The sequence below is a fragment of the Lepus europaeus genome, chromosome 2 (assembly GCF_033115175.1).
Source record: "Lepus europaeus isolate LE1 chromosome 2, mLepTim1.pri, whole genome shotgun sequence".
In the NCBI taxonomy this organism is placed as follows: Eukaryota; Metazoa; Chordata; class Mammalia; order Lagomorpha; family Leporidae; genus Lepus; species Lepus europaeus.
This window is the reverse complement of record NC_084828.1, coordinates 93,923,961-93,945,349: the sequence shown is the minus strand read 5'-3', so window position 1 is coordinate 93,945,349 and position 21,389 is coordinate 93,923,961. Positions and strand designations below refer to the sequence as shown.

The 21,389-nt window shown below is 54.2% G+C and overlaps 1 protein-coding gene and 1 non-coding gene across 7 annotated transcripts; both read right to left on the bottom strand.

The window, feature by feature from the left end:
- Nucleotides 1-471: 471 nt before the first annotated feature.
- On the bottom strand, nucleotides 472-20,607 carry EIF4G1 (eukaryotic translation initiation factor 4 gamma 1). Of its 6 annotated transcripts, none has more exons than XM_062210626.1 (33): nucleotides 20,493-20,607; nucleotides 19,615-19,699; nucleotides 19,298-19,391; nucleotides 18,917-19,003; nucleotides 17,650-17,826; nucleotides 17,331-17,430; nucleotides 16,178-16,290; nucleotides 15,273-15,365; nucleotides 15,006-15,072; nucleotides 13,893-14,717; nucleotides 13,548-13,636; nucleotides 13,272-13,458; nucleotides 13,046-13,179; nucleotides 12,765-12,923; nucleotides 12,456-12,644; nucleotides 12,055-12,252; nucleotides 11,733-11,879; nucleotides 11,263-11,499; nucleotides 10,987-11,091; nucleotides 10,733-10,892; nucleotides 10,427-10,527; nucleotides 9,705-9,807; nucleotides 9,385-9,487; nucleotides 8,955-9,187; nucleotides 8,702-8,820; nucleotides 8,402-8,574; nucleotides 7,989-8,114; nucleotides 7,805-7,886; nucleotides 4,170-4,268; nucleotides 3,905-4,039; nucleotides 3,713-3,794; nucleotides 3,459-3,599; nucleotides 472-1,099 (listed from the first exon to the last, which is right to left on the bottom strand). In XM_062210626.1, exons 3-33 carry the CDS (start codon nucleotides 19,355-19,357, stop codon nucleotides 915-917), a joined length of 4,809 nt encoding a protein of 1,602 aa, XP_062066610.1. In that variant the 5' UTR covers nucleotides 19,358-19,391; nucleotides 19,615-19,699; nucleotides 20,493-20,607; the 3' UTR covers nucleotides 472-914. The 6 variants fall into 6 exon arrangements, with proteins under 6 accessions (XP_062066610.1, XP_062066601.1, XP_062066626.1 ...); XM_062210617.1 differs by having other exon boundaries at nucleotides 19,615-19,671; XM_062210642.1 differs by having other exon boundaries at nucleotides 12,456-12,641; nucleotides 19,615-19,671.
- On the bottom strand, nucleotides 10,604-10,679 carry LOC133753016 (small nucleolar RNA SNORD66). Its single transcript, XR_009865016.1, has one exon. It is a non-coding gene; the product is annotated as a small nucleolar RNA SNORD66 (small nucleolar RNA).
- Nucleotides 20,608-21,389: the final 782 nt, after the last annotated feature.

Sequence of the window (21,389 nt, the reverse complement as noted above, 5' to 3'; positions counted from 1 at the left end):
GGAGCCATCTGGGAGGCAGAGCAGGTGGAAACTCAAATGGGCTTGTGCCCACTCTACACAGGGACGGGACAATGAACTCCATCCAGCCCCCTCATTTCACAGGTGACATCTCGAAGCCATAAAGGACTTCTCTTGGCTAGAACCAGCCTGAAGCCTAGAGCCGTTTCGATACTTAAGGTCCTGGATCAGCCCTTCTGGTAGGACGGCAAGCATCTCCAAGAATGTCAATTACTTCACAGCTGTCTGCCAACTCCGCTCCTCACCAAGGAGCCACCCCATGGTGCATACCTCAAGTTCCCACCTTCCAGAAAAGTGGCTCCCAAAATCCCCACAATCATGGACAGGGGAAGAGGAGGGGTGCCAGGTTAGAGGGAACAGTGCTACTGTGCCAGCTCTGGAAAGGGGGGGATGCCCACGTATCCATACCCCTTCTCCAGAGGGAGAAGGCCATAAAGCAGAGAGGCAGTGAGCTTAATTGAATTCATGTTTAATAATTACAGGCACCGTGCCCCCCCTCCCCCTGCCCAGGCAGCAGCAGGGGTGGTGCAGGGGCTGGGGCATATGCCCCCAGCAGCGAGGACGGCAGTCCCAAGAGTGATTTTCAGAAAATAAAAAAGGACCCCAGGGGGCAGGCGGTGGTGGCCCCCCCCCAAGACACACCAAATTTCAAGACTTTATATATAATATATCTCTGTGCCCCAGGGGGAGGAGAGGGACACCTGGCAGCATCCTGGAGGGGGGCCCCAGGCAGCCCCAAGCCATCCTGCCTCTTCAGCCACTTTATTAGCTCAGACACATCGCACTACAGGTACCCACTGCCACCGCTGCCGCCGCTGCCGCCCCCCTGCAGTCCAGGCAGCGGGCAGAGCCATCCGCGTGTCCATGGGGCTCCAAGTCCCCGGCCCCACCCGCCCTCAGTTGTGGTCGGATTCCTCCTCCTCCGCCTCACGAAGCCACTTGAAGAAGGCTGTGACAGATTTAAGGGCCACGCCCTTGCCCTGCTGCTCAGCAGGGTCCTTGCTACTCTCCCAGCTGTAGAACGCTTCCTCCTTCACCACGTCTTCGTCATACAGGGCATCAAAGAACATCCGAAGCAGGTCTGAAAGCAGGCAGGACAGCAGTTAGTCACGTGGTCACAGCCACGCCAGCCTGCCCCCAGGGTCCCTCCCAAGCTCCAGGGTTAAAACAAGACCCTCACCCACCAGCCTGTCATTTGTGTCTGACCAGTCCAGAGTGACTGGGTCTGACAGGACGTTAATCTCATGGTCGAAGAGACTGGTGTGCAGGAATGAGTCACTCAGCCATTGGAAAAAAAAACATGAACTCGCCTAGCCTCACCTTGGCAGCTTCTAATTTCTCCACTCAAAATATCTTTAATGGGGAAAAAATACGCAGAATTGATGCTCCTGATTTTGGGGAATCCAAGTCATAAATGTTGAGGGTATAATCTATCTAGAACATTCACTGAGCCCCAAACATCTCAACAAAAACTCTTGGTCCCAATTCTTTGTTCCCATATACCCTTCTCTAGCCCTGGATGCATCTGTAGCTGCTACACCCCCTTGCCAGGACCAACCTCTCTCGTCACCTTCCTGGAATTCTTCAAGACTCAACCAGAACACTCTGCCTCACTGTTCACCATCTCTGGCTGCGAGGTAGCCTTTCCCAAGCACCTGTCTTATAACCCCTGAACACAACCTATCCTAGTCCCACTATGAACCATCAGTCTTCCTAAACCAAACTGCACATTCCTAAAACCAGAGGGCAGTAGAGTAAGCGAAGTGAAACAGCACAGAACTGCAGTCAGACCTGCCAAGTCCCTGACCGAGGCAGCACTCCACGAGGGAACTGACACAGCTGGGCCCCCGCAACTCACCCCCAGCCCCACCCCGGCCCAGACTCTCATCCCACTAGAATGGCTCATCTTCCACTTGCCCCACAGTGGCACTCCCAATCCCAGGCACACCACCTTGTGGATCCTATACAATCAAAGTCCACCCAGCCCTCTAACCAAACAAGGACTCTGTCTCGTAACACTCAAGAAGATTGTCTATACTTGCTGTTTTCCTTTCTTCTTGTCTTACTCGAGTATTTCTCAATCCTTTCCAATCCAGAGCCCTCCCCCAACCCCACCAAATAGTTTCTGCTGTGGTGGTCACGATTTTAGATCCCAGAACCCCTTAATTTTCAGTCATGTCCCTATGAACTCTAGGCAGCATCTGGGACTGCCACTTTGTTCACAGGGCTCAGCCTTCCTCTGATCTCTACCTGTTTGTGTGCCACCTCCACAGGATCCTATCCCCAGGCCTCACCACTCCCTCAGACAACCCCATACCTTCCTCTAAGAGCAACTCAGACCTGCCGCCTGCCCTGACCTCTTCCTCTTCCCAAACGGACTGACACCCAGCTACCTGACACTTGGCTCTTCTCACACAGAGACCGCTGACAACTTGTTCCAGTGTTCCCGATCCCAGCACCACACCATCGTCTCCCTGCTGAAACCATCCCGAGAGTCCTCCATGACTTCCAGTCTCTCACAGCCCCATCCCCAGGTTGGTGTGACCAAGAGCTGCTCACCTCACTTCCAGAGTTACTTAACTCTGCTCACCACTCCTCCCTCACCTCTACTGAGCCACCAGCCTGCCACATTCACTCACACCACCCCAAACCCTTCTTCTCACTGTGGCAGGATGATCAACATACCAGTCCTACACAACACGGGCCCTGTCTCTCCAGCCCCATCTTGCCTCTCACTCACCACAGGCCGCTGAGCTCCCCCTCAACAGGCCTGCCTTCCTGCCACAGCCCTCTTCCCTTGTGTTGAATTCACCCAACTTTGGGGCCTTTCACACACAGAGCCTTTGCTTAAAAGCTCCCTCCCCGCTTCCCACTGGTCATTTGGCTAATTTCCCAGTCACCACTCCTGAGACTATAGTGTGCTTGCAGACAGCACCCCCACCTCATCACTCCCCGTCAGCACGAGACCTGCAGCTGGCCTAGTCGCTGTGAGCACCCCAATGCCCTGATAACACACAGCTATTACTCAAGTGCATAACCTCACCCATGTAACCAAGACTCAGCCTCTCAATACAGAAAACGGGGGTAACACCATCTACCCTAAACAACCATGGTGACAACTAAATGAGGCAGGCAAGCTGAGCCTCCGGCGCTGTGCCAGACAGCTGGGACACATGGCAGCCCCTGACAGATGCTATCATGTTCTCACCTCTACTGCTGCTATCTAACAGATACTAAGCACAAAGCAGTCAGTCCATTAACCTTCAAGGTTGAGTCCAACTTCCTCCATTTGTAGACAGAGAAATAAAGTTAGGGAGAAGGCACCAAAGCATCAAGGCACTGTGCCAATGACTATCAGCCTTTCGCGGACTGAAACCCTTCCATGACTACTCTCTGGCGGTCCCTCCAGCCCACCCCCATCCCCGAGGCCTGGCTCTTACTGGCGGGCTGTTCTAAGGTCACTACAAGGGCCTGGAGGGCATAGAGTGCTTGCAGCTCCTTCTGCTCATCACACAGGTATTTCTGTAGCAGTTTCGCTCGTGCTTTCAGCACTGCAACATCCACGCGGAGGGGAGTCTCAACTGCAGGAAAGAAGACAGGGGCAAGTGAAATAAGTTCATAAGCTGTTTCAGACCTAGGAGGCAAAGGCTGAACCCCTCACCCCTGCTCCCACCACCTCCCTGGCTCCTCTTACAGATAATTGCCGAATAGCAGACAGCAGTCATGAGGGCTCGAACTAACGTGTTGGATGCCATCTGCTGCTCACTCAGGTTGGCCTATACAAGAGACACATGGTCCACAGGTTGAAAATTAGGCCCAAGGTCCACTCCTGTACCCCCAAACTTCACTCTAAGAAAACCCTCCCGCTCATCCCCCAATCTCGCACCTCTATCCAGTCGAACACCCGCTGGTTACTGCTGCCCTCCTTCAGCAGCTTCTCCAGCTGCCTGCTCAGCTCCTCAGAGGACAGTGCCCTCTGGCCAGGGGCTTCGGACTCCTCTCCCAGGGTATACTCCACCTTCTGCAATCAAAAAGAACCAGTCAACAGGTCCCATGTTGAGAGATGAACAGGTCCCACCTGAGAGATGAAGGCAGAGGGAGAAGACTGGCCAGGCCCAGATGCTAAAATTAACCTAACCCCAGCCTCAAACCTGTTCAGTGATGAATGCACCGACATCCTGGCCTTCAGGCAGAAATTCTTTCCAGCTGAGCCCAGCCTCACGCCACAATATGCCCACTTTTTTGGGGCCCTGGAAAAATACAAGACCAGTTCAGCCACCCCGTCTCTCCAAGAACCAAACAGCTCCACAACAATCATCCAGCAGGTACTCACTGAAAGCCCACTAGGTACCTGCTAGAAGCTAAGGATGGCAGAGGTACCCCATAGACACAATCCTTCCACGCCTTTAAGTCCACTGCAGGGCAGACATCAGATACCCACACAGATAAACAGGAACTCGTCTACCACAGTACTGCCAGTAGGGTGAGGGAAAGGCCCTCAAAACCGTGAACAAGCAAATGCAAATACCCTCCTCCCTCCTAGTCTTCCAACGTCACCAGAAAGTCTCAAAAGCAGATACACCCTCACCCCCACAACACAAACCAGAAATTCCCACAAAAACAGTAATGCAGGGCTGGCCCTGTGACACTGTGGGTTAAGCCGTGCTTGTAATGATGGCATCCCATCCCGGAGCGCTGGTTCAAGTTCTGGCCACTCAGCTTCCCTTCCAATTCCCTACAAATGAGGCTAGAAAAGCAGCGAATGATGGTCTAAGTACCTGGGACTCTGCCACCCACGTGAGAAACCAGGATGGAGGTACGGGCTCCCGGCTTTAGCCTGGCTATCGTGGCTATTTGGGGAGTGAACCAGCAGATGAAGAGATCCCTTCCCTTCCTCCTTCCTTTCCTCCCTCTCTCTCCATGTGCGTGTGTGCGTGTGTAACTCTTTAAAATAAATAAGTAAATGGGCCGGCGCCGTGGCTTAACAGGCTAATCCTCCGCCTTGCGGCGCCGGCACACCAGGTTCTAGTCCCGGTCAGGGCGCCGGATTCTATCCCGGTTGCCCCTCTTCCAGGCCAGCTCTCTGCTGTGGCCCGGGAAGGCAGTGGAGGATGGCCCAAGTCCTTGGGCCCTGCACCCGCATGGGAGACCAGGAGAAGCACCTGGCTCCTGCCTTCGGATCAGCGCGATGCGCTAGCCGCAGCGGCCATTGGAGGGTGAACCAACGGCAAAAAGGAAGACCTTTCTCTCTGTCTCTCTCTCTCACTATCCACTCTGCATGTCAAAAATAAATAAATAAATAAAATAAATAAGTAAATCTTAAATAGCAGTCTGAGCCCATTTTCTTTAAGCAGCAAGAGACCCCACAGCTATCACTTTTATAACAAAAAATATGCAGAGTGATGACATCAGCTGTTAACAATTTCATGGAGCCAGCGCCATGGCACAGTAGGTTAATCCTCCGCCTGTTGCGGCAGCATCCCATATGGGCGCCCATTCTAGTCCCAGCTGCTCCTCTTCCAATCTAGCTCTCTGCTGTGGCCTGGTAAAGCAGTATAAGATGGCCCAAGTGCTTGGGCCCCTGCACCCACATGGGAGACTGGGAAGAAGCACCTGGCTCCTGGTTTCGGATCGGTGCAGCTCCAGCCGTTTTGGCCATTTGGGGAGTGAACCAACGAAAGGAAAACCTTTCTCTCTGTCTCTCCCTCTCACTGTCTGTAACTCTACCTCTAAAATAATTAAGTAAAATATTTAAAACAAAATTTCATGATTCTATTTTAAATGATTTCTTCTTTTTTTTTTTTTTTTTGGACAGGCAGAGTGGACAGTGAGAGAGAGAAAGGTCTTCCTTTGCCGTTGGTTCACCCTCCAATGGCCGCCGCGGCGGCGCGCTGCAGCCAGTGCACCGCGCTGATCCGATGGCAGGAGCCAGATGCTTATCCTGGTCTCCCATGGGGTGCAGGGCCCAAGGACTTGGGCCATCCTCCACTGCACTCCCTGGCCACAGCAGAGAGCTGGCCTGGAAGAGGGGCAACTGGGACAGAATCCGGTGCCCCGACCAGGACTAGAACCTGGTGTGCCAGCGCCGCTAGGCGGAGGATTAGCCTAGTGAGCCGCGGCACCGGCCGACTTCTTCATATTTTAAACACTGTAAGAAAGACACATCACAGCTGATACACTACCACATTTTAAAAATAAGACTGTGAATCTTTTTTCTTAGCGATGCATAGGTAATAAATCTTCCAATCCACAGCACCTTAGATCAATGACATATGCTTTTTGACTTACAATGGGGCTACATTTCAAAAAAAAAAAAAAAAAAAAAAACAAACCTGGGGTCAGCGCTGTGGCGTAGCAGGTAAAGCCACTGCCTGCAGTGCTGGTTTCCCATATGGGTGCCGGTTTGAGTCCCGGCTGCTCCACTTCCAATCCAGCTCTCTGCTATGGCCTGAGAAAGCAGCAGAAGATGGCCCAAGTACTTGGAACCCTGCACCTGCGTAGGAGACCCAGAGGAAGCTCCTGGCTTCAGCTCGTCCCAGCTCCGGCCACTGTGGCCATCTGGGGAGTGAACCATTGGATGGAAGACCTTTCTCTCTCTCCCTGCCTCTCGTAACTCTGCCTTTCAAATAAGTACATTTTAAAAAAAGAAAAAACAAAAAACATTCTAAGTCAAAAATACCCTAAGCTGAAAATGCACTCGATACCTTGAAAAACCTATCACAAAGTTGAAAAATCCTAAATTGAAACCCTCATACATTAAGGACCACAGGTACAGACAGAGTACAATATGCTTATTTTCTGAACAGAAACTGCCCTGGTACATATGTTTACCTAAAAGGACCATCTGACACTGAGAGAATAAGTCCTTTTAACCCAGTCTCTTTCCTGCAGGTACCAGAGAGGTATACTGTTTTGAAACTGCATGTTCCAGTTTCTCACAACCACACCCAAAAAGCCTTTCCCCATCTTGCTACCTTTACACTCACCAATCAACTATCATAAAGCAACTTCAGTGCCACCTTTACACTCACCAATCAACTTTCATAAAGCAACTTCAGTGCCCTTCAAAGAAAGCCTTCTTGCATGAACACTGCAAATGCTGGTGAGCAACCTCACAGTACTTGAGACATTCCGTTTCAACTTACTTCACACTGGTGTTTTAAAACAAAATTTACTTGAAAAATAGAGAACGCTCCCTTCCACTGGTTCACTCCCCAAATGCCCCAAACAGCGGGAGCCAGATATAGGCCAATCAAGAGCTGAGACCACAACCCATGTTTCCCAAGCGGATGGCGTAAACCGAATTAACTGAGCCATCACCAGTACCACTTGGGGCCTGCATTAGCAACAAACTAGAACCGGGAGATAGAGCTGGGAATCAAGTCCAGACACTCAGGATGGGACGTAAGCATTTTTAACCACTAGGCCAAATGGCTACCCCACTCCTAGGCTACCATTTCTTATTTTCTCTACCAACTTGTTTCCTATCCCCTGCTGTATCCCAGTGTTTAGTACATGGCAAATATTCAAAGAAATGCTAACTGAATGCGTGAGAACAATCAATCAGTCAGTCACAGGCCACTCTTTCTCTAGCTTTGGCCAGAACTCATGGCAGAAGTGTCTGAGGTCACTGCCCACCCAACATTTCCTCTTTCAGGTATGAGCATGGTCCTGCTGTCACCATTACTCCATCCCATCAAAGGAACATGGAGGCTTCATGACCACCACAAGCAGCCGAACCACATCTGAGGAGTCCTGAACACAGCCTCCGAAAGGCCTCACTCACCATGCTTTTGCATAGGAGTCGCAGGATCTCCAGCAACAGGGAAGCAGCTTTGCCCAAAGGTCTCAAATGCTTCGTAATCTCCCTAGGAAAACAGAAAAACCCAATGTTGCCAGCTTCCACATCCAGACATCCCCAGCTGCTCCTTCTCCCAACCCCTTTCTACCAGTATCTACCAGTATCTTACCTGAACAGCTCCCCCATGGGCACACCACCTTCCTGCATAATGGGTGTTACTAGTTCCGCTAGGTAGAGCCACACATGGGGTATGTCAATTTCCATGTCCTCAGCCAATTCTAGGATCTCATACAGCCTGCAAAGGTAATTCCAAGTCAGCATTCTAGGGAGACAAGCCAGGAACAACATAGCCAAGAACCAACTGCAGAGCCCCCCAAGAACACTTTTTAGACATGGGGCAATTATCTCAAGCTAAGACCACCTTCTTGTCTTAGATGGCTCATTGCCCCTTACCACTCCTAAATTACTGTTCACCAAGATGCTGGGGAGCTTCCACTCTGATACAGGGTTCGTCGGATCCCCATAGGAGACAGGAAAGTTGTAGGTATGTGAATGGAGGAGGGCCATGGAAATCAGCCATACCCTTGGTAGTACTGAGCAGTGGAGAGGTGGCCAGCAGAGAGCAGCTGGTGCAGCAGCTGTCCCATACGCTCACGAGCAATGGCACTGCGCTCCAGTGTGGACTCTATGCCATGTCGCACAAAGATGAAGAGCAGAGAGGGTGAGGCCAGTTCCTGGACACACTGCACTGCCTCCTGAGGAGCACAGGGCACGAGAGAGAACATGGTCACCGTCTGGTCAGGAGGCAGCACCTCCATGCCTAACGTGGCTACCCGCTCAATCAGCAACCCCGCAGACCTCTCCCCACCCTGTACTGCCTACCTTCATGTCGTTGAGATGGAGGTATTCCTCAATGATGGCCTTAGATTTCTTCTCCAGCTCCTCTTCAGAGAGTGCAGCCTTCGGCGAGCTCACAGGGGGCAGGGTGGCTTCCCGCTTTGCTGAAAACACAGATCAAAGATACTCTTCACTTCCAGGCTCTCTAGCACAGTCTGGAGCTCTCAAGAGATCTGCAGGCCGGCTCGTCCCAAACCAGCCCACAGCCTCCCCCACCACTCCTCTCCTGGCCTCTCACCAGCGTCCCGCCCTCGGTCCCGATCCTCTGTGAGGCTAGCTGCCTTGCGTAGTCCCTCGGGCTGGGAGGGCCGTTCTCTACTCCGTTCCTCCACTTCCTTGCTGAAGCTCCGCTTCGTGGCCGGTGCCCGTGCGCGGTCCAGCCGGTCCCCTCGGTCACCTCCCCGTTCACTCCGCTCTAGGCGGTCTCCTCGGTCCCCAGCTTTCTCACCTCGTTCCCGACTCAAGCTACTCCTGGAAGAAAGACAGGCAAGCCATTCCTCACCCATATTGCCCAGGCACTCACTGACAACATGCATTCGTGGTATCAGGAATATGCCTCAATCTCAGCCAGGGGACCCAGGTACTGCAAGTAGAAGTTCCCATCCTACAGCAACAAGTGAAACCCAGCTGCCACACTCTGTGTGAAGATGACACGTACGAAATCTCACCTCTGTACCACTCGTCTGTTATCCGTGCTTTCTGTGGGCACTGCTTGTTGAAGGGCTGAAAAGCGATTCAAGGTACTGGTAGCTGGACGAGAAACCTCCGATGCTAGGGAGACCAAAAACCCTAATTAAGCTCTCTTCCCGATTCTTCCTTTATCTCCCCTACTTGTCTTTTAGGACATGTGGTCCCAGGGCCAAGACAAAGGAGCCACCTTTGGAATCACATACATCATCTTCTGGATGATCTTGAAACTCTAGGTAAGGCTCTGCCTTCAAGGGAGCACAGCCTGCAACCACCCGGTTCCACACAGCAGCCTCCATACCTGCGTCTGAGGGCTTGGCTCCTGAGCCTCCACTGCTGCCTTTGCCCCAGCTCAGGCGCCCTCCAGGTGCAAAGAGCTGGTTGTTAGAATCAATAGAGCCAGGCTGAGGAAAGAAAGGGAGTAGAGAGCCATGGGTCTGGCCTGGCCAAAGCCTCTGATCAGCACTACCACACACGGTCACACAGGTAGTAAATGTCCCAGACTGATGATTAGGCAAACCTTTTCTGTGAAAAGGCCAGCCAGTAAAGATTTAGGCTTCCAAGTCCCTACTGCAACCACCCACTTCTGCCACTGTAGCATGCTTGTAGCTACAGATGATACTTAAAGGAATGAATATAACTGCATTCCAATACACTGTGTCTACAGACAGTAAAATTTTAAGATTTATGTTACTTTCACATTATCACGCCATCTTCTGATTTTCCCCCAACATTTAAAACATAAAAACCATTCTCAGCTCACGGGATGCACAGAAGCAGGCAATAAGCTAGATCTGGCATGCTTGTCACTTTGCTGGCACCTGGCCAGACCAATGGGAATACATCTCCCAGAGCTCGCAGTCCTGGCTCCAGCATTCTAACCAGTTATTTTAACAGGGAAGACTACGTTGTCACCTTCCTAACTTTAGAAAAGGGGACCAAGATCCAAACCCAAGCTTAACACCTGCTCAATCCCTCTTCATACTCTGCCTCACTCGCATCACCCATCCAGCACACCCCTACCTTCGTGATCTTGGTGAGTCGTGAGGTGTCGATGGGACGGCTGCCTTTGCTGATGGGGACTGTATTCCAGCCACCATCGTCCACAAGTGGAAGGCCACGGCCTGGGACAAAGAGGGGCATATTGGAATCACAAGTAAATTCCAACAGCCCCACCCCCTCAGGAATCCCCAACTTCTCTTCCTCAGATCCTCAGTTCCATCATGAGGACTCAGTGGCCCAGACACGTGGCACTATCAGGAAGTCATCAGAGGAAAGCACGATTTGGTTCCTTCACTGCCCCCTCCTCAACCCCAGCCTCAAACTCACTGATGGGTGGGCCGGGAGGGCCACCCCGACGCTTGTCACTGCCCTTGGCCATGAGCTGCTGCACTTTGATGTGTTCCCTATGCTCCTCCATTTCAGCCTCCTTGTGGATCTGGTCAATGGTCTTGGGACCCTGATCCCCTCGCCGTGGCACCCAATTGCTCTGCGGGGACAGGAAGCCAGTTGTAATCGTCGGGGGGAGGGAGGTGAAGTGGGCAGACAAGGCAGCGTCGGGAAGTGGAGGAGGGGACACACACCTGTCGGAGATCTAGTACATCCTGCAGCATAAAGCGGATGCGGGATGAAGTCTTCTTTTCTTTAATGATTTTTTCCATCTGGTTGAAATACTGATCCATTCGGGGCTAGGAAGAAGCAAAACCAATCAGGTCAGGAACTTTCAACATCTCACACCTAGCTATAGGCCCTTAGCTCCATCACTGAGCCTCAGCAGCCCAGACTCAACAGCCAAACAAGGCCATCACCAGGGAACAGTAGGCTTCAGCCCCACCCTGCCCACAGCCCCGAATCCTTACCTTGGCTTTTTCAAAATCCAGGTCTTTGCCAATGGTGGTGAGCAGACGGCACAGGCATTCCAGAGACTCTTCATCATGGTTCTTAAGTAGTTTGACCACACAGTCGTGCATTATTGCCTCTGTTAACATCTTCAGCTTGAACAATTCTCCAATAAACTTGATATTTCCTAAGGAGCGCCGCCGGGCTATGTCCCGAGCCTCTTCCAGCTCTTCCTTCAGGCGTCCCCGCTCCTCTGCCTGCCAGTCATGGGACAGGGATCGCGTCAAAGATGCCCAGTTACTCAACTAGAACTTTTCTCCTCTGCTATCTCAATAGCCATCTAGCAGTAAGCACTGATGTCCTGAGGCAGAGAAACTCCCAACACACCACTGTCCCCACCCGACTTGGCCTCAGCAGTTCTACAGCCGAGGAGCAGCTGGGGGAAGGGAAGGCAGTGAGTGGACTACAAACTTCAGGTGGGCTTTCTCACCGTAGCAGCTTCATCCATCTCCTTTTGCTTTTTTTCAAAAACCTCATCATCATCCTTGTCCTTCTCAAATTCCTTCTGACACCGATTCAACAACAGTTTTCGGAAGTTCACAGTCACTGTTGGCTTTTCTGTAGTGGGCACTTTCAGCTGTATGTCAAAGAGAATGTCACACTCAAACTAGCCCAGGGCAAGGAGATTCCCCCAAGAAGACCTCTGACCTCAGCTTTGCCGCCCCCACCCCCAAGCTGCCATCCACAGCACAGGCTGGAGAACCAAAAAGCTGGGAAGCTGGACCATGAAACTGAGAAAACTGGGAACTAACCGCCATGAGGCAGCGGCACATGTTGGCATAGGCCACTGAGAAGTTGGGTTCCGAAATGGCCTTCTCAAAGATGAGGTCAATGACCCCTTTGAGGCGCTCCTCGGTGTCGATGGCCAGCTGCGTCACCTGCTTCATCAGCTGCTGGAACATCTGGGGTGTCAGCTTATTCAAGATGGAGCGCACCCTGCGGAACAGGTCCTGGCGGGGAGAGGGGACAAACACAAAGGGTCCAGAGAGGTCCTCAGAAGAATAGGGGTAGGGTAGCTGAGAGGAAAAGAGGGGGGTAGGGACTTTGGCAGATGCTAGTGATAAGGTCAGACAGCCATAGAGGTCAAAGTCAGCTCAGACGGTACTCTGTGGAGCAGAAATGGAGACCAGACAGACACAGGACTTGCCAGTACCTGGGTTTTGCTGCCATCAGCATCCTCTTCCCCTCGATCCTTATCAGCCGCTGTCCGCTTGCTGCTGGGTTTCCAGGCCTTCTCTGCTTTGTTCAGTTTTATATCTTCAGTCATTATCACTGAGGCAATGATCTTGCGGGGCTCCTTTCGGGGGCCTGGCTGAGAGCGCCGGGGACCCAGGCCAGCCTGCTAAGCAAGGGAGGAAGACAAGGGAAAAACACAGAACTGCTCAGCACATGTGACACCAAGGCTGACGTGTCCCCATCCTGCCCCCTTGCCCACCTGTGTCTTCAGCCAGCCCCCACTCACCGGCCCTCGGGGCAGCTCCCCACCTGGCCCACCCCTTGGGGGCCCGCGGCTGCTCAGGGCTGGTCGGCCAAGGTTGGCAAAAGATGGGGTGAAGTCTGGGCCGCAATTTATGCCTGATAGTCTGGAGGGATCCAGCGGCCGTAGTGGCGTCTTATTGGCCTGTGAAGAGAAGACAGAAGGCCTCAAGAGCTGGCTAAGGCTTCTGATTACTTCTAAGGATCTCAGGCACCTCCCCACTCCATCCAACCCACACTTGCCCTCCTCCCCCTCAAACCACCAACCTTGTCCAACACCACATCACTGATATGGGGCAACCCCTCCGGCTTCTTCATACTGGCAAAGATGAACTGAAAGCCAAGCAGGAACTCACGGTCATAACGCTTTTTCTCCTCAAGGTTTAGAGGCCTCCACTGATCTGCAAGAAGAGAGGATGAACCACTGATATGCTTGTCTCCTGATGCCCTGGAAGCACCTGCAGCCCTTTCCAACCCTCCCGCTCCAGCCTACCTGACTTGTACTCATACTTCTGTTCCCCAGGCTGGATGTTCTCAGCATTGTGAATTTTGTCTTCCTTTGCGTCCCAGGTCTCATCTGCTTCCTCGGGCCGGGAGGGCCCACTGCTGCCCTCCGACTCTGGTGTTGGATTGCTGCCAGCAGGAGGCTGATTCTCCACCTCTGGCACTGCCGGGTTCACCTGGAACAAGGGCACAGCCCAGTTTGGATCACAGAATGACCAGTTTCATACCCAGACTGTGCTCGCTCTCCTACCTTCTGCTTCCTTACCTCTTTGAAGGCATCTAGAAGGTCTCCCACAGCCTCCTTTTTGTTGAGCTCCTTAATTTTCCGTCTCCTCTTTGGCACAGATACTGCCACTAATTGAAAAAAAGAAAAGGAGGGGTGGGAATAATTTTTAAGGATTACTGTTAACCCCAGGGAAAAATAAAAAGCAGCCCAGTACATGATTTCCTCCTTCCATCACTCTGTCCAGGCTTTACAAAGTCCTTCCTGGAGCTCTTAGGTTCCATCACAGGCTTCTATGACCAGACACAATGGCACACAGGGGGAGATGACCAGCCAAGAGGAGCAACCACGCCTCCAGGCCAGCCCCACCTCCACCATCCACTTTACCTTGGGTGGCTGCTACTGCCTCCACATTCTGGGGTAAGTGGGCAGGGACAGGGGTGCTCTCTGTGGGATGTAGGTCCTCTCCTCCCTTCTCACTTTCAGCTTCTCCTGCTTCTCCCTCTTCCTCTTCTTCCTCTTCCTCCCCTTCTTCCTCCTGAGCAGGGGAAGTAGCTGGGGGAGCTGTAGCTGGAGTGGCAGATGGAACGGCAGGGGGAGTTGCAGACGCTGTATCCTCCTTGGCCTGGTCCTCAGGCTCACAGACTGGGCTTAAGTCCACAGCTGGTGGCGAGGGGGCTCCATTGAGCAGTTCCTCTGGTTGGGCGGTTGGAGCGATAGGCACAGGGGATTCAGAGGGGCAAGCTGGAGGAGGGGGAGGAGCAAGCTCTGGGCTTGACTCCACCTCTGGTTCCAGATCCTCAGACGGGACCACGCCATTAGGCTCATGAATTTCCATCTTGTGAGATGCCAGTGGGGTGAGAACCTGGATAGGACTGGAAGAGAACTCAGACACTGGAACTGGTTTGCTGAGTGTCACTTCAACTTCCAGTATGGGTTCAGCAAGAGGAGTGGGCTCTGGAGAGAGGCAATATGGCTCTCCAGCTTCACGGGAGATGGGGGGTGGTTCTTCCACGGGCATCTGTATCATCCCCGATGTCACAGTGTCCCCAGGAAGAGAGAGGACCGCAAGATTAGGCTCAGACCCCGGTTCCAAGATCGGGGGTGGTGATGGGGTCGGAGAAGGTGATGAAGGCTGGGATTCTGAAGGGCTGTGCTCTGGGCCAGGCAGCCCTGGTCGGCCCCCGATGATTGCTCCTTGCGACCGGTCATCTACGCCACGGAAAGGAAAAATTAGTAACTAAAAGGTAAATCCTCCAGTGCTACTACTATTCCTCCTCTCAGCCAAAGTATTCCTCACTTAACACCCTTGTCCCAATCTTCCCCCACCCAGGCTATTTTCCCATTCTCATCTAAAATGCAACTGACCCTGACAATCCCACTGCCTGGAAGCCTAACTCACCATCTAGCACCCAGCTCAAGTCACCCCCACCACCTCGGCACTCTAAACTGTCACATTCCATTTCCCCAGGAAAGCTCCGCCTCACCCTGCCTACTTACCTGGCCGGACGATGACAGCAACCTGGGGCGTCTCCCCGTTAGCCTGAGGCTCCACACCACCTCCAGTCTGCAGGACACAAAGGGTTACCAAATTTGCACTGAAGACTCCCACAACCCTTCTTTACTAGAACAATTTCTACTCTAGCTCTGCCAAGGCCAGGAAAGCAGGGAAATCAATCCCTTAGTTGAGGAAAAGATGAAGGGACTTGGGAGTGCAGGGAAGCACAGCCATTCCAGCCAAGGTGTAACTCAAAGAGCAGACAATACCTGGGGAGGGGTGGGTGTGGAGGCAGTGCGGGCCCCTGACATAATCTCTTCCGTGATATCCTTCCCTCCTTGATTTGGATCTCGAATTCGGATCTGAGGAAAGAAAGCTATGGGATGAGTGGGAAGCAGGAGGAGCCCCCTCTCCACCCTGCCCCACTCCTAAGACTCTGGGTCAACCCTCCACCCCCCACTGGGAAGCAGGTGGGTGGGTGCCAGAAACCCCATGAGTTCTACTGTCAACCCATCTAGCTGCTCTTGTAGTCCCTGCCCTAGCCCCCACCCCCAAGAGACCTTTGACCTCACAGAGCAGCCTGTACATCACAATGCCCCTCCCTCTCTCACCCCTGCCCCACCGGCAATCCCCAAGTTAGTGCCTGCACACCCTGGGCCCCAGAACCCCCATCAAGCACCCATCCAGGCTCACTTGTAGCTAGTCTGCCTGATCTCTGGGGGCAGGGCCCAGATCCAGTGGGTGGAGCCAGGGTGACTCAGCGGCTTCCCCAGCCCTGGCACCCTATTCTGGGCACCACGCCCAGGGCTGAGGACTGAGCAGAGGCGGAGGCCTCAAGAGCTTCCAGGACTGGGAGTGGGGGGTGGGGCCACAGAAAACAAACCACTTCCAAGGCAAGCCACCAGAATATCCAGCACCCCAGGACCCCCAGGAACTGCACCCTCAGCCACGTCGGTCTTCCTAGGAGATGCTCTAAACCAAAAGCTAGTGCGTTGCAAAAAAGAGGACCCGAGTGTTCCACAGAAACCACTCTCCACCCTACCCAAGTCTGCCTGTTCCCGGCCAAAGACCTCCTTCCTCAACCTCCTGCTCCCTCAAGCACAATGCCCCAGTAGTGCCTGAGCTTCACTCGCCCCTTCCCAGACCCTCCCCAAAGCCCTCTGCTGCCACTCACCGTCTTTCGCTCCCTCTTGGGAGCAATCTGGGGTGGCTGGTTCATCAAAACCGGCGCAGGGGCCACACCAGCGGGAAACTGCTGCACACCTTGGGCTGGGTAGTAGGCGCCAGCTTGGGGGAGGGGACAGAAAAGAAGAATGGTGGCAGCGTCAGGGCCCAACCATATACTAATGCTTGAACACCTCCCACCCCCAGAACCTCTCATCACTCCCAGCCAGCCCACTGCCCTGCCCCGCCCTCCTCCCCCAGGGAATTAGGTGTCTGTGGAAGCTGGGGAACCAGTCTACACTGCGTTTACAAGAATTCCTGACACTGACACACACACGCCTTGTAAGCAGGCACTCCTTCCCCACCACATGCTTGCTAGCAGGAGGGCGCAGGTCTGTTCTACTCTCTAAGCTACTCCTGTGCATACACCCCACCCACAGCAACACACATGTCACTCTGAATCTGAAAGAAACTCAAGTCTCTGGCTAGGAATGAGAAAAAGATGTGCTAAGCCTGTTCCACTCAACCTTAGTCTCCTTCCAGTATCCAGCCCTTCGCAGAGGGGCAAGGAAACAAAAAGTAACATTATGAACTAGGCCCAAGAGAAAGAAAAAGTAATTCCTTAAAGCAATGGTCTCCAAAGTGGGAGCATTCTTTAACCTCATACATGATTTACACTTGATTTCCCCCAAGGGTAGTGTTATATGTTTAAGTTATACACACATATATACAAACACACACATATATACATTTTAAAAGTACATAGTCAATGATCAAAGTTTTGGAAACCACTGCCATAAAGAACAGACTAGTACTTTCCTAGAATACAAACGAAAGCTAGCCACAAATCCATGTCACATGGCCCCCACCTCCCCACCACCATAGAAACAGCGTCGCGGGAAAGCCCACCAGGCCCTCAAGCTGGAGCCTGGGCCTGCGTTCCTGACACAGGCAGGACTCCAACTCCCTTGGCAACAGAAATCAAGTCTTTATCCCCCACCAACACCAGTTAAACATTAAGCACCAATCCCTACTAACTATTAACCCTATTATTTTTAACCCCAAAGCCATGCCTGGGAAGGGTCTTAGGCTTTAGAAATCAGTAGATCACTTTTGAAGTTCCCTGGGAAGCACTCTCACCTCTGACTCCCTCTCTTGCTTACCATAGGTCCCAAACTCTGTAGGGCTTGCACCCGTATAGAAGCCTGGGGCTCCTGGCTGCACAGGGTACTGCTGTGTCGGGACAACATATGTGGAACGCCCCTGGTGGGGGAGGGGGGGAGAAGAGGGAAGAGAAGGAGTTGAGGAAGCTACGAGTACCATACCAGACTACAAACAGAATGCAGGGCAAGATAGGACAAGCCAACTCTGGGCAATGACCAGAAGTCCCATCTCTGACGAAGAGACAGGGCAAGAGGGTTGGGGCAGGAAGGGGCGAGGGTTACAGCACAAGGTGCATGGCTCCCAAGCCTCCAGCCTCACCTGTCCAGGGATGTAGTAGGCCCCCTGGGAGGCTGGGTATGAGATCTGGGAAGGGATCATCATTACTTGGGATCCAGCAGGGTAGACATGGGCAGCTGGGCCAGGGCGGGCAGGGGCTGCACTCTGCACTCGGGAGGCTGCACTGCTCGGGGGCTGGGCCCGGCTAGGGTAGAAGTGCTGTCAGGAGGGAGGAAAGAGGTCGGCACTGAGAGAGAGAAAGCGGGCAGCAAACTAGTCCCTCCACAATGCCTCTATGGTCTGGAAAGTACTGTGGGGTTCAGAGCATAAAGACCAATCCTTCCAAGACACACTTGACCAACTGATGGTTAAGTGGCCTCTTAGACTCACACACAGCCTCCAAACTCAGGCGAACATTTGGCGTTTGTGTGTACCGATTCTCACTGCCATGCATACATATGTCACCTCCACCACACTGGCCCTCTGGAGGGGCTCCCTAACACCCAGATGTATCATGCCTAAGGCCCTCTCAGGGACATCCTCCCTCCCCAGCATGCACTGCTCCACTTAAGGTCCTGAGGAACTCACCACTAACATGCAAGTCTCCTAGTTCCCAGATACACTCTTCAGGATTTAGCCCCTAACATGCACTACTCAGCCTCAAACTAAGGACCCAATCAGCACAAAGTCCCCACCCTGAAGACCTCCCACTCCCTGTTTGTAGACCCTAAGGCAGAGGGGAAAGTGAGACCAGGACACAGTCCAGGATTAGGAAAAGGGTATTACCTGCAGAGACCTGAATCCTCCCTGAGAGCACATGGGGACAGGAAAGAAGAGAATTATCCCCAAGGTGATGAGGGGTTAAAAAAAAAATCTCAGTAGTGGGACAAGAATCCTCCCACTTAGTAAGGGAGAACTCAGGTAACAGAAGAAGGCAAGAAACCAGCCAGAGCGTTTATCTTGCCATAGTCCAAAAAGAAGGCAAGAAAGGGGACTGGAGCAATGGCAACCTCTCAGCGAAAGAACCAGGAGAGGCAAAGTGGGCAGCAGGGGCTAAAGCACTGCCCCCAGTTTTCAGAGGCGTCAGGACCCCAGTTAAGCCCCCCTCACCGACGACATACTTCCCCAGGGGCCAGCCACCATAAGTAACCAACAGCGCACAGTGCAGAGCCACAAGAGAGGACACAGACCGACTGCCAGGAAACTGAGGCCAGCACACAGCCTCCAGTTTCCACCCCAGGTCCACACTGCCCTAAGCCGTCCACAGCTCCCACCCAGGCCCCCTACTCCCCTCCCCACAGCCCCTCACCTGGCGGGGCTGAGAAGGCGTGTTCATTTGTGTTGCTTGTGGCGTACTGAACACCACCGGTGCTGTCTGCCCCGGGGGAAACGCTGGCTGAAGGGGGGAGACCAGAGTTCAGCAAGAGGGGAAGCCCGGGTGGGGCTGAAACCCACGCTGGTGAAACAGGGGGGGAGGGGGGCAGGTCTGCAGCAAGAGCCTCGGCAGTCCACACACCCCCTCCCCATGACAGCCCCTGGGGACAGCCAGGGGACCTGTCTCAATTTGGCAGCAGGCAGCTGCACTTTGCCCTGACACAGATGGGGGTGGGAAAATCCAGAGGCTAGAACCTGTTCCTGACGGCGGCCTGGTCTCCCCCACCCCCACCCTAGCTAATTCCTCCCTAATTACCTGTGGGAGTCCAGGGGATGGGGCGGGCGGGGGGCCTGTGGGCTGTGGAGCTTTGTTCATTTCATTTGGTGCCACATCAGGGTCCCCCCAGCACCTGTTGGGAAAGAGTGAGGGTTGGAAAGGGGAACGGACCCAAGCTTAAGGCAAACAGAGTGGGGGAAGGGTTGAAGCTGGGTCCAACACGAAGCGCCGGAGGTGCCAGGGGAGGAAGGAGCAGAAAAAACTCAGGCTGTGTCCCCACCCCACCAACACGGTGTCAAATCCACACTACCTCCATCCACCCACCCTGATCTGCTGAAAAGAGCCCCCTCACTCACCCCTTCGGTTAAGAATAAGTCCACGGTGCGGCCTACAGGTTCTGAGCATCCGAGGGCCTGGGGTTGGGAGGTGAGGGGTATCAACCTGGCTCCGCGGGACCCGAGACCAACCAGACCGGAAATTCCAGGTCAAGCTGGCACCAGGCTCCCGGATCACACACGGAGCTAGCTGCTTCGGCCGTGGTGTCCCCACCCCCCCACCCGGGGACACCGGGTTCGGTGCCTGGCCCAGGGGCGCAGAAGATATGCCTGCCGCGGGGGCAACCCGGGCAGGGCCAGAGGCGAGGCCTGCCGCCGCCCCAGGAGTGTAGGCCGGGAAGGGCGGGAGGCGGGCTTTAAAAGGCCAGGCGGGCGGCGGCTGGCGGCCGGCGGCGAGCCGGTTTCAAGCAAGTGAGGGTCGGCCTGGAGGGCGGGCGGGGCCGGGGGCTCCTCCCTGCCCGCCGCCGCCGCCTCCCTCCCCTGCGCCCTCCCTGCGCAGCGCCGGCCAGTGCCAAAGAACAACGTGTCACTTCCCGGCGGCCTGGCCGCGAAGGGGGGGCGGCGGGCCTGGGGCCGCGGTGCTGCTCCCGCGGGCCGCCGGGCCTCCCCGGGTCGGGCCCGAGTGGCATTTCGCGACCGGCGAACCCGGCGCCCTCCCAGCCCGCGGGGCCCACATAGTTCGGCCCCGCGCTCCCCCACCCCCACCCAGCAGCCAGGCCCAGCCAGGCCGGACACACGTGGGCCGGGGATCGAGCCCTGGCGGGCAGGGGCCCGAGCTCGGGCCGCGGGGCCGGGGCGCCGGGGCGGCGGTGCAGGGTGGCCGGTCCCGGCCCGGATGGCGGCGGATGCGGGGGGAGGGGGTGGGGGGGCCGGGTCGGGCCCGGACATGGCGGCTTTACCTTCAGTCTCCTTCAGTCCGCGCGGCCGAGCCCCACGCAGCCGCACAGACGTAGTCCACAACCATTTCCGGCTCCCCGCACAGATCCCGCTCGGCGGCCACCGCTTCTCCGCAGGCGCAGCCGGCGCCACCACGTGACCAGCGCGGAGGGCGGAGCCGCGCCGGGCGCCGGCGCAGCGGAGCACATGGGGTTTGCCCCACCCCGTCACGTGACCGCCTCTGCCCGCCCCCTTGTCCCCTCCCGAACTTTGGAACTCCCATGCCGACACCCCTTGGCGGCTCTGTTCGGCAGTTCTTTCGTTCATTCATACTTTGGGCAAGCATTTATTGAGCGCATACTAAGTGCCAGGGGAAATGCTAGCCGAGGGCTGAGAACGTTGACATTAAACTCGGGCCTGAGTGGATCGTGCATTTTGAATTTTGCAGCCTTTTGAGTAGATAGTGAAAGACATTTTTAACAAAGGAAACTGATTGTTACTGAAAGGATTGAAACATTCTAACGAGGGAAGTACTTAAGGGTAGGTGTGTTGACCAGATCAGTCGCTCTCAGGGAGGGGCAAAATCACTCATGAAAACACAGGATGATGGCAGAATGAACAGCCCCGAGACAGTCACATCTTGGAGGCCCTAAGGGGCCGTCCTAGAGCCAACCCCTACCAGTGCTTTGGATTGTAATCTAAACATACTGATGACTGCCTGCTTCCTCCCTACCTTAGTAACCTGTTGTAAACGTAAAGATCTGAAGCAAGTCTGGCCTTTTAACCATCATGCCTTTTAAAAATAAATGTTTTTCATCTGCTTGAAAGGTAGAGTGACAGAGAAGAGACAGAGATCTGTCTGCTGGCGACTCCCCAAATGCCAGTTACAAGTATGGCTGGGCCCCGGTCTTCCAAGTGGA